The following is a 13,156-nucleotide window of genomic DNA, read 5'->3' on the forward strand; positions in this document are numbered from 1 at the left end:
ATCATCCGCACCTGCTAGTACTTGTTCCTTTTGTCCCTTAGGGAAATTATCTCAGTCTTCTTTACCTTCAATTGTTCGTTCTAGTACTTTTCGCTTTGAAAATTTGCATTTGGATGTTTGGGGTCCTGCCCCTACTCTTTCTTTTAATGGACATCGTTATTTTTTTTATTATCATTGATGAATTCACTCGCTTTAGCTGGTTATTTTGTCTCAAGAATAAAAGTGAAGTAGCTTTAACATTTCAAAATTTTTTTGCCATGATTAGAAATCAATATGATGCTAAAGTTAAAAACCTCTACAGCTAATTATCCTCACACTAAATAGAATTGTAGTTTGTACACAAGTCTATTTAGTGTGCAGAGATAAGATTCCATTATATCTAGGATTAAGTCTTAGAGTTGTATCTCAACTATACAACTAATTAGGGTTCAGAAAACCTAATTAGTATACATTCATATGTCTGTCATATATATACCTGTGATTAATATGAACCCTAATCAAGGGAATTATTTTACTCATTCAATTTATCTCTCTCTCTCTCTCTCTCTCTACACAATTCAGCTCTCTCTCTAGAATACCGAATTGCTTCAACAACAGGAAGATGAAAAAATACAAAGCAAAGGAAATTCAAAAGTCACAAATAAACTTATATATAAAGCATGATAGATAGTATTTCACCATTATATTCATTGGCAATCAAAAATCAAAGTCTTTCTCGACCTTTAATTTTGATTTTGTACATTCTCTCTTATTTTCGAAATAACAAAAACGAGAGAAAGATAATTCTCTCTTAATTGTCTTTTTCGTCCATTCATTTTTATTTTCTATTCCTTTGTTTCTTTCACGTTCTTGCTTACTTTTTTTTTGGTAGAAGCAGGAAAGAAAACAAATAACAAACGCCTAACCAGGGATCAGCCTAGGAAAGCTAACCCCAATTCTATCCTCTAAAAGAAGAGAAGAAAGAAAACTAGGAGGGATAGAAAGGGTAGAAACACCTAACATTCCCTCGTGCCCAGCCGCCGCCAAGCGATCCGCCACCCGGTTTTGCTCTCTGAAAATATGGCTGAACTTCAGGAACTCAAAGGAAGAGCCAAGCCTTTTGATGGCTTTGATAAGGTTACGACTATTAAGACAAATAGCATGCTCCTCAGAAATCATCTTGATGGCTTCCATGTTGTTAGACTCCACAGATAACCTCTTAATGCCCAGCCTCTTGGCAAGCTTAATACCAGAGAGAATACCCCAAAGTTCAGCAGAAAAGGAAGAGCCCATCCCTAGGTTCTGGGTGAAACCAGACAGCCAAGCTCCCCCCCGCATCTCTAATAACACCACCAGCGGCAATCTTTCCATTACTAAGGCATGAGCCATTCGTATTCAGCTTCACCACCCCATCACTTGGCCTACTCCAACCAACGAGGTGGACATCACTCTTCTGGGTAGATCTGGCAAGGGAATCTCCTTTGAAACTCTCAATGGTAACAGAGAGTTTATTGGAGAAGAACTCAACAAGGTTAGGAATGAAAACAGTCTTGCCCCAAAAATCTCCTCGTTCCTCCACTTCCAAATTTAGTGACAGATGATAGCAAAGAAAATGTCACCATGCTCCATGAAGTCCAGTAACTTCCCACTCACACCATCAGAGAACCAGTCGCCTTCAGAATGGGCAAGAAAGGAAGGGAGGACACGGGGAGGGAGAATTTTTTTCCAAACCTCAATGCTTTAGAGCAATCCCTAAGAGCATGGCATAATGTTTCGTCATGGCCTCTGCATCTACTGCAGGCTTTGGAATCTACCAAATGCCGTCGGTATCTATCCGAGTTAGTAAGTAACCTGTCCCTAACTCCCAGCCATAGGAAGCTCCTAATACGGTATGGGATCTTAAGGGCCCAAATGGCTTTCCAGGTATCCGAGAGAGGGACAGATCTGTCGAGAGAAAAAGCCTCGAAGGCCGATTTGCAGGAATAAGTGCCACTATTAGTTAGGGCCAAACAATGTCTATCCTTGTCTTCCTCTTGATTGCTGACCTTCACTCCCCTAATCCTAAGAAGAGTATCAAGGTTGAAGAAGGTCTCAAACTTAGACCAAATCCAGTTCCCCTCAGGGTCAACCACATCGGCGATTCTCCAATTGCCGATACTATACGGCGGGGGGAACTGCACACATGAAGTAAAGGTTTGTCACCAATCTAGGTGTCATTCCAGAAACTAATGGAATGAAATTAAAGAAAATATAAGTGATGTTTGTCACCAATCCTAAGTTTGTCACCTTCTTGTTTACTAAATTCAAGAAAATATAATTATTAAAAAATATTAATAAAATTAAAAAAGTGATATTTACAAGCATGCTGATATTCTATAAGTGAAAGAATGAAGAATAAATTAATTCAATCAGATGTTATAAAATCAGATGTTATAAGATCAAAATTGGAGAAATCATTATCTTAATCTAATTCCATTAAATATATTAGATTATTATAACTGAATGAATAATTAAACTAGAATATTGGGTGATCATGTCATCAAGCTAAATAACACACAAAATACGAAAATGCAGCCTTTCTTTCTTTCATTTTTTCTCGAAGCAACCAGGGTTAATTGGTTTAACATTGCGGTGTCCAATTGAAATCAATTTCGTAAGATGCCGTTAAAATATAAGGGTGGGGTCCACGCACCGCTTGAAGCCCATCCCTAGTTTAATGAGCCTTTCTGTGAAAAATTATTATAACCGGGATGGGAGGATGAGGCACAAGGGCAGTTGAGTAATTTTACATAACTAATAATCATCTTCTCCAAACAAGGGAGGAGGCAACCGGCGTCTACCGCCATTAATCCCATTTTCAACCCTTCCCTACCTGTGACCGTACAATTTGCCTTCTCTTTCTTTCTTTCTTCAGTCTCGCTTTCCCCTTTTTTTCTCTCTCGGAAATATCTCTCAGCGTCTTCAATCTCGGGTTTATGTCCTTATCAATGTCTTTTCTTACAAAACCCTAAATGTTTCTTTTCTTATTTTATTCTTTTATTCATAAATATAGACTCTCATGGATGTAAAAATCAGCAATGGAGGAGATGCTAGTGGAGATACCTCTACTAGTAGCAGTACCGGCGGTGGAACACAGGCGCCTTCGCCGGTGCCAATTTCATCGCCGGCAAATGCTCCGCCTCCTTTTCTAAGCAAGACTTATGACATGGTGGACGATTCTGCTACTGATGCGATCGTGTCTTGGAGTCCGACGAACAATAGCTTCGTGGTGTGGAATCCGCCGGAATTCGCACGCGACCTGTTACCTAAGTACTTCAAGCACAATAACTTCTCAAGCTTTGTTAGGCAGCTCAACACCTATGTATGAATATTTTTCTCTCTCTCTTTTTCATTATTTGTTTATTTCTTTCGTGCTTAGCATTCTTGATTGTCGGAAGTCTGAATCTCTACTTCTCAAGTTAACTAAATTTTGTATGATTAGTCGTCAAGGCCGATGAAGAGAGCCCTTGCTACTTATTGCTTTTTTGTGCTCAATAGTCGTTCGGGGAATATATCTTGACTATATACCACCACCTATTGCACTATAGTTGTTCCCTTAGTTGCCCCGGGTTTAGGGATCGTCCACCTCCCTGATCCCCTTCCCCGGGCTTAGGGCTAATACTGAAGGTTAAGATGGGGGGGGGGGGGTGCTTAGTCTTGTTCCCGTAGTTGCCCCGGGTTTAGGGATCGTCCACCTCCCTGATCCCCTTCCCCGGGTTTAGGGCTAATACTGAAGGTTAAGATTAAGAATATCACTGGAATGATCGAAGGCACTGGAAGAGGTTTTTCATGCTGCTTCATTGGAGTTATTTTCTTCTCTGTTTTGCTTATGTTTGAGATTGTTTAATTATGAACACTTTTTATACTGATATTAGGATAATAAAGTGGTTCGCTACCCCTGAAAACAAGATGTGGTGAAGGGTTAGGTCTGAGACTAATTGAGAGTTGTCCCTAAACGGAATTAGAAAAAGGAGATAAGAAGAGCTGGAACGGTTCTCTTCTCGTTGTTCAAGTTACTAGCTGAGAAGGTTGGCTAGGCTTCAACTACATTTGGAAATGATAAGTGGGAGCTGGAGCTAGGGAAGCTGTAGCTGTATTCTGTTTTTATCTGATTTTATAGATAGAAAGATTAGCCTCAATTGGATCCAGCATCAATGGAAAAAAATGAAGTAATTGGAACTTCTTCCATTGCACTGCTGACTGACTTCTATCTGTCTTTTTAGATATTAGAAGGTAGTTGCTGCTCTGACCCAAGTGGATCAAAGGGAAGGGCACAGCCTCACCTTGCAGTAGGTTTATAGGAATTAAGGATTTAATTTCAGTTATGCTTCTTCTGGATTGAGATTTTCTTTTTAGATATTATAAGATAATTGCTGATCTGGAAATTGCAGTCTGACTGCAGATAATTATTTTTTTCTGTGGATTTAGCTCAAATATTGTACGTTGGTAGATGAGAAGGTTAGAGAAGGAAAGAGCTAGGCTATGCTATTGTCATTTTAGATAAAAGGTTTAGGAGCACTACTAAGGAAAACAACCATATTTGCATATGGGTGACAATTCCTTACACTAGTATTTCAGGCTATATAATTGCTTGTTCAGTAAATTACTTTGCGTGAGAAACTCTTTTACTTTGTCATTGAGGATATTGGGCAGAATGAAACTATATTAGTTGTTTGAATCCCGTGTAGGGATTTTTGAATGAATGACTTTAGAGGAAGCTTTCATTGTTTTTGGTATTGTACTTTCATGTTCTCTCTTTTTAATAGTTTTCATCGTTTTGAAGCATATTATGTTCTGTTGAACATGGTTGATTTGCCTGACATGTCTTTTATACCTGAGGGTTCCAGGAATTCATTTAGCATTTCCTGTGTTCCTTGTAATGAACGGAGTAAGATAGTTTATATTTAGTTATAAACGTATAATTAGTTTTGTGAACATGGTTATCCAATTATGATTAGATTGTTAAATAGTCAGCTTTATTTGGTTAACAGGAAAATTGGGGAGCGAAAGAGGTGATTTCCTAGGATCTTGGCATGCTTCATTCAAGTTGGTCTATGTTATTTGGAGCTTCTATTTTACTGGAAAATGTCGTAGTTCTAGGAATTGTTGTTGATTGGTAAAATATGACTGATTTGTCTTTCACTGGTTATTGATGAGCTAGATTTGAACATTGAAATGTGATTTTTAGTTCTTGAAAGAACAAAAAAAAAGGTAGATTTCAATTTCAATTTATTTGTTAGATTGGAGAGCATAGGAATTGTCCAATTAAATTAACTTTGAGAAACATTGGGAATCAGTTATTGTGATTATACTGTGTTATACTTTCTGGAAACAAAAACAACATTCTGCAAAATTGCTGTAGAGTTTGCAAGGACTAATAATCAGTAAAAATTGAGGATATTTTTGGCCATTCCCCCCCTTGAAGGTTTATGAACATACAGCTTCTCTTGCCAATTCATATGAGACACTGATATTGTTTATTTTCCCTTAAAACAATGGACTTTATAAGTTTAAAGGTTTTGATATTTTTTTTCCTCTGCACTTTTATCAGCAATCAAGTGGAGCATAAATGGAAAAGAGGAAAAGAAACCATCCATATTTCAGGTTCATCATGACCTGATTACAAGTTCACTAATAATAATGGTTTCTGTATATGCTATCTCATACTATCTCAGCTCTCATCTAGAGGCGCTGAATAAAATAATCTATTAACTACGTATTAAGAGGCTAGGCTAGGCATCCCCATTACTTCAAACGTGTAGAAGAAACTCAACGAAAACCTACACTTTGGTATTTAGGATTTGGATATTTTTTTTTTCATCTTTTAGTACTATCGTTGCTTAGTTACTATTTCGAGATATGGATTTGATGAGTAAATATATGCCATGTCTAATTCATACGTGATTTTCTTTTCTGGGTTTTCTGAAATTTGCACCAAGTGACAGCCTTGTTTCTAAAGTTAATTTTTTCTAACTCAAACATCATTAGGTCCATTGGTGATCCCAAACAAGTTAGCTCTATGTCAGCCATCTACAGTTGTCAAAATTGTTTTTGTTCATACACGACAAAAGGGCAAGCAATCCTAAAACTTAGCAGAGTTTGGGTAAGGATTAGAACTAGCTTCTATTATTTTGATGGATGTGTAGAGGAAGATAACCATCATATGGTACAAGCTCAGTACTTAATAAATAGAAAGACTGATGAAGAAAAATGTCAATGATGACGATTGGAGACAGTATATTTTTCGTACATGTGTTTCTGAAGGTAAGATATGTGATTCGATCATGGATGAAGCATAGAGAAAATCATATGAAAAGTGATTTTGGACAAATTTAAGCAAATTTAAGCTTCCTTAAGTATCATTCTTGTTACAAGGTGGTAAACTGGTCATTTCTCAATATTTGGTGAAATTAATTATGGGAAGAAACTTGGAAAACAAAAATATTATGTGATATTTTATCAGTGAGTGGTGGCAATATTCTTGTTGGAAGACCAAAGCTGTTGATTTGGGATAGGTTATGGGATTATATCCAATATTTGTTCTTCCTAAGAAGACTACAAGATGTATATTTGTATTCTTTTCTTTCCGCTTCTTGAAGAATGAGGGGGCAATGACAACTTAATCAATCTTCTAAAAACATATAATTAAATCCAACAGCTTCCAGCTGCAAAAGCTGATGTTATTGAAGAAGTATGAGATGTCGAAGTGCTATCTAGGTGAGACATATATAAGCGATTCTTGGTGAAGTGGATTGATGGATCTGCAAATGAATGCACATAGATGGCGAAAGAGCTACTGAATGTGTTAATCTAGCAATCTAATAGGAGTATGTTTGGGTGTACTCATCAAAAGTGAATGTTTGCTTGACCTGATGAATTGTTATAAGCTTAATCCTATTTGAAGTACCAGTTATATTTATGGTTAGGGGCTTAATGCTATTTGAAATAGCACTTCTCTTTAACTCTGTTCTTTTTTTTTCTCCATCTTCATATTGAATGCTTGTTAATTAGTCATGTATGGGTTTGGGCTCTTTTTCAGTCAAGGATTAGGATTTATCCTAATAAGGGTACCTAGATAAAATTGATGTATATTATTCAGAATTTTAACTTATAAATTGTTTATGCGTCCCAATGACAATCACATTATTCTGACCCTAATTATTGGGTTTAATTGTTTTAAATCCTTATGCTATGTTTATTTTTTCTAAAATACTTGCATGCTAGAAATATTTTTTATAAGGAACATTTTATGGAGAAGTGAATTGACTTCTGCTATCAGATTGCATATTGTAATCAACTTGAAATTATGTTTTTACATTTCAATTACATGCAAAATATTGTTTGTTTTTTCTATGAATAAAATTAAGACAATATTTCATAGTAACATGATCCCTTCTTTTGCTTTCATGCTTACTATTGGAAGAGAAGGGGATTTTTTCAAAGTTCCCAATAAATTTCATGTTTGTCATTGCACCTTTCTGCATTCTCTATTAATTTCAATTCCGATGGCTGCAGTTTTGCTATCAAAATGTTTCTGAAAAACCTCCAGTATCCATCTCCTGAGGAACACTTAAATTGTGGTTTTCAAAACTTAATTTTGGTTTGTAGTTTTGTTCATCTGTATGTGAACCAAATGGTTGATTGGGTGTCATATGGGAAGTGGAGAAAGTTTGATTCTGAGTGTCAATCTCTTGATTCTTGCGTGGGAAATAGTATATATAATATCAAGGAACAGTATACTGATTTTATATATTAATGATATATGTTTGAATTACTAATTTTTATTTTTTTTCAAATCTAAACTCCTTTACAGGTTCTAGTGGAAGTATTACAAAGAGAAGGGGATTTTTTCAAAGTTCCCAATAAATTTCATGTTTGTCATTGCACCTTTCTGCATTCTCTATTAATTTCAATTCCGATGGCTGCAGTTTTGCTATCAAAATGTTTCTGAAAAACCTCCAGTATCCATCTCCTGAGGAACACTTAAATTGTGGTTTTCAAAACTTAATTTTGGTTTGTAGTTTTGTTCATCTGTATGTGAACCAAATGGTTGATTGGGTGTCATATGGGAAGTGGAGAAAGTTTGATTCTGAGTGTCAATCTCTTGATTCTTGCGTGGGAAATAGTATATATAATATCAAGGAACAGTATACTGATTTTATATATTAATGATATATGTTTGAATTACTAATTTTTATTTTTTTTCAAATCTAAACTCCTTTACAGGTTCTAGTGGAAGTATTACAAAGTGATTGAATTGCAAGATGACTTTGTCTTTGCTGCATTTTTTGGTTAATACGAGTATGAACTCAGGAATTCACTTGGGAGTTATGAAAAATAGTCAGGATTTTATTGTTGTTGGCATGCTGACGGTCTTAATTGTTAATTGTGGAAATTTTAAATACTTAATTGGATTTTTGTTAGTGAGCTAGAGAAAGAGGGTCGCAGTTTTCTTTTAATGTCGGTTAATTTGGCATGGACATTTGTTTATTATCAGTAATTCATAAAGCACTCTTGAGAGAGATATGACACTTAATACGAAATGTGGTGGAATGTTTTCAGCTTGACAAGCTGAGCATGTATGAAGAAATTGAAGTACAAAATGAAAGAACAAATTGTCTCTCTTATATGAGAAGTGCTTTTTCCATACACCCGATGGTGTGTTTAATTGTGGTCATATGTTGCTTTATTTTATTCAAATGTTTTGTCTGTCGAACAGGGTTTCCGGAAGGTTGATCCAGACCGCTGGGAGTTTGCCAATGAGGGATTCTTGAGGGGTCAAAAACACTTGCTTAAGAGTATAAGTCGGCGAAAACCTGCTCATGGACATGCTCAACACCAGACACAACCACCACAACAGAGTTCATCTGTGGGTGCCTGTGTTGAAGTTGGGAAATTTGGGTTGGAGGAAGAGGTTGAGAGACTCAAGAGGGACAAGAATGTGCTAATGCAAGAGCTTGTTAGGTTGAGGCAGCAGCAACAGACCACTGACGGCCAATTGCAAACTATGGTGCAGCGACTTCAAGGGATGGAGCAGCGGCAGCAACAGATGATGTCATTTCTAGCAAAGGCTATGCAGAGCCCTGGCTTCTTGGCTCAATTTGTACAACAACAAAACGATAGCAATAGACGCATAACAGAAGCTAACAAAAAACGGAGACTTAAGCCAGATGGTGTTTCTGAGAATGAAAGCTCTAGTGCTCCAGATGGCCAGATTGTAAAATACCAACCTGATCCAGCAAAAACTATGCTGAGGCAAATCATGAAAATGGAAGGCTCTTCAAGGATGGAATCTTATAAGGATGGTCTTGAGGGTTTCCTGAACAGAATGGAGAGTGCGGCGTCTTCAAGTCGAATATCTGGAGTAACTCTTCAAGAGGTTTCACCATCAGGGGTATCAAGGCATACTCCTGCACCTGAAGAGTTGACATCTTCATTTCCAGATATTTTAGGATCACACGATGCAAATGCCATCTCCATGCCTGAGTCAGATGTTGTCATGCAACCGATCCCTCAGATACCAGAACTGGTGCCTGAAACTATTGTTGGTGTTCCTGGTGAAGGTTTTATGCAACCTGAGAACATGGATTTGAGTTCATTAGGAATAGGTGATTTTTCCCCGGATGCTGATATGGATCTGATGTTTGACGGTTCTAGCTTTTGGGACGAATTGGTGAGAAGTCCGGTGGCTGAGGATATTGAATCAAGCTCCATGGATGTCAAAGAAATGGAAAGTGATGTGCAGGCAATGGAGAAGGTCTGGGATAAATCTCAGCATATGGATCAGCTTACAGAACAGATGGGACTTCTTTCACCAGATGTTGCCAAAACGCTGTGATCGATTTTTTTTTTTTTTATGAAATGTACATTTGTTGTGTACTGTTTATCTGGGTGCTAGACCCAACTGTTTAAGTTGACATGTTCCTCTTCTTTTGGCCATTGGAAAAACAGTTTATATCTTTTGCACCTGTTTTACCCATGGTTCTGCTCACCCATAATATATCCTTTATTTACTATCATATTCTTCATAATCAACAATATATTCCCCATCTCACAGAAGTTGCACACTAATAAATAATGTCTGGATGTCATTTAATTGATCATACTCATCTTGATTACCTTGCACCCACTTATGATCATTATTATCTACGATATGGAAAACTTGTTTAGTATGTGATGCCAAGACAAAAGGCTCATCACTATCAGTGCAATAAATGTGATGCCAAGACAAAAGGCTCATCACTATCAGTGCAATAAACTTAAGAGTAATGTTGTTGTCTTCCCATTTACATTGAAATAAAAGAATTGTGAAATAATGTAATCTCGCTCTCATATCTCTTGAATAACCTCACGGGGCGTTTGGTATTCTATTGGGATAGGGATAGAGATAAAGGTTGGGATAGGGATAAGGATAAATGGTTGAGATAAGGATAAAAATATGATAGTCGAGAATTATTATTCAATGTTTGGTACGTGGGATAGGGATGAGGATAAATACATTTTACTATTTTAACCTTATTTAAATTACATAACATTAATTTGAGGGATAAGATGGACTTTTCCATCCTATTAAAATCGCAGGAGCTTATCCCGCCTCTTTATAAGAAGCTTATCCCTCATCCGTCTCACTCTTCTATCTCCCAAACAAACACGGGATAACTTATCTCGTATTTTTTTTATCCCTATCCCACCTCCTATATCCCTTCTAACAAACACCCCGTCATAGTATGCATCAATCAATCTAACATCCTTGACGCTACGAGTTTTTTATTTTATATATAGAAGATGCAATAACCATAACATGGTTATTTTGATGTACACCTTTATCATCCTAACGACTAGTGTAAAAAGAATATTTATTGATGTGGTAGTCTTCACAAGTAGTGAAAAATAATTGAAAATACGATGATATCAGAAAAATTATTATTTAGTTGTCTCATTTAAAAGTTGAGTTGGTCTTTAAACTAGTGAACAAATGAATGAGTGTGCTCTTGTATAACTAGATATCTCTCAATTTTGGATTTTGGTGTTTCAATACATTCATATGCTTTTCTATGTACGGATGGTGCTTTCTGAAATCTACTTGAAGTCTGAGTTTTTGGAACTCCAACTTGTACATAAAAGTAGCAAGTTTTTTCTGGTACTGAAACAAGCAATTGTATGGCTTACATGTTTTGGCTGTGAATTCATACTAATCAAGGAAACTAGACATCTGATGTTCGGTAGGTACCTTGATCCCATACAAGCACTCACATAACAATATTATTTTCTCCTCTGAGGCATTGATGTCTTTGCATTATCATAATCATCCTCTTACCATAAATTTGACGTGTCTCTTAGCACATTGGCATTATCCTTTGTTTTTGTGCTATATTGAATATGAATGACAACAAATAAATGAATTGTTTTTCGAGCCTGTTGTCAATTATGGATTGGTTTGTCCTTGTCTGAGTGCTTGGAATATCGGGGAGCTAGCAGGTTGAGAAAGAGTAGAAGTCGAATTGGGATCTCTGTGCGTCTTGGCAGAAGAGAACCTCCTAATGGCAGAAAAAAAGGCAAGCCCGACTGGACTAGAGTTGTTAAATGAAAAAAAGTGAATATATATATATATATATATATATATATACCCTCCCTTAAGTGAGAACTCACCTTAGGTGAGAACCACCCAAAACTACGTAGTTTTGAGTAGGAAAATTAAAAAAAAAATGCTATTGCTTATTAGGGGGTTTGAACCTAGGACCTGTTCATCTACACTTTATATTATTTACCACTAAGCCAATTGCTCTTTTTGTATATTATTTCGCGCGCTGATTAATATATCATCTCCCTTTTAGCTTCTATTGTTTTTTTTGTTTAATATTTGACGCATGCACTTATTAATATCGATTAAATATGCATAATAATGAATTATTAATAGAAAAAAGGAAATGTGCATAATAATGAATTATTAATAAAAAAAAATCCAAGAACATGCTCTAATTTTTTATTTATTTAATTCCTTTATATTTTTGTAATTTATGTTACATAGGAAAATATATTTTTTAAAATATACGTTAGGACATATATTTTAACTTTTAAAACACGAACTATGAAGTTTAGAACGTACGACATATTTTTTAGAACATACGTTATGTTTTTTAGAACATGTGTTATGTTTTTTCGAACATGAGTTATAAATTATATTATAGAACAAATGAAAAAACGATCCAGATATCTACTGATTTTTTAGAACATTATACTTAATTTTTAGAACACAAACTATATATTTTTTAAAACATACGTTATAACATATTGTTAGCGATATTTTGCGAATATGCTAATTTCAACCTTGTCACGTGTGGTTAGGGTGCGGGCGTGCCAGAGAAATTATTTCTCAAAATATTAAAGACGGTTAAGTTTATGGAATTGCGCGCCAAAACTTGAAATCTTAAACGAAGCGATTGGCGAGGGACGCAAGGATTGAAAAAGTCCCTCTTGGGTCTCTAGCGCCGTTATAGAAACTTTGCTAGATAAATTGTTTTATTTAAGCTAATGCGGGTAAATTGAAGACGAGAAAATAAAGGAATGTAAAGTGCGAAATTGACACAAGATTTAGTGAAAAATTGGTATTTTATTGACTGCATAAGCGTTTGAAACATAAAATTGGAAATGAATTACAATTGAAGAACTTCTATACTAAACATATAGCTAATTCAATTGAAATGGAATAACAAATCAAATACGGGGAATTGAAATGCAATTAAATAAAACTTGGAATTCAACAACAAACTCGGAGCCACAATAGCTATCTCGGATTGATGTTGAATTTTGGCGTCGGCGTGAGGTCCTTGGAGAGCTGCAATCGGTCGGGCCCATACGGTATGTGCTTGGTGCAATGGCAAAACGTTGGTAGGCAAATGGGGCAGATTTAGACCTTAACTTCGGGAGCTTGGTTTGAGTGCTCAAGAATGCGGAATTGGGCTTGTAAGTAGTGTAAATTGAACTTCAGAATGTCAGGAACAACTTTGTATAAGGCCTCGAAAGCTAAAACGAATTGGAAATGGACGAAATTGAGAGTTGAAAATGACTGGACGAATCTGGAAAAATCTGAGCAGAGTAACTAAAAGAATTTGAGCTGGAAAGATCAGCGTGTAACTAT

General features: G+C 36.1%; 1 protein-coding gene across 2 annotated transcripts; it reads left to right on the forward strand.

Moving 5' to 3' along the window:
* The first annotated feature begins 2,723 nt into the window (after nt 1-2,723).
* LOC136233953 (heat shock factor protein HSF8) lies at nt 2,724-9,986 on the forward strand. 2 transcript variants are annotated; one of them, XM_066023692.1, is made up of 3 exons: nt 2,724-3,340; nt 7,832-7,891; nt 8,738-9,986. In XM_066023692.1, exons 1-3 carry the CDS (start codon nt 3,038-3,040, stop codon nt 9,854-9,856), a joined length of 1,482 nt encoding a protein of 493 aa, XP_065879764.1. In that variant the 5' UTR covers nt 2,724-3,037; the 3' UTR covers nt 9,857-9,986. The 2 variants fall into 2 exon arrangements, with proteins under 2 accessions (XP_065879764.1, XP_065879765.1); XM_066023693.1 differs by lacking the exon at nt 7,832-7,891 and having other exon boundaries at nt 2,726-3,340.
* Nucleotides 9,987-13,156: the final 3,170 nt, after the last annotated feature.

The sequence above is a fragment of the Euphorbia lathyris genome, chromosome 6, assembly GCF_963576675.1.
Source record: "Euphorbia lathyris chromosome 6, ddEupLath1.1, whole genome shotgun sequence".
NCBI classification, from domain to species: Eukaryota; Viridiplantae; Streptophyta; class Magnoliopsida; order Malpighiales; family Euphorbiaceae; genus Euphorbia; species Euphorbia lathyris.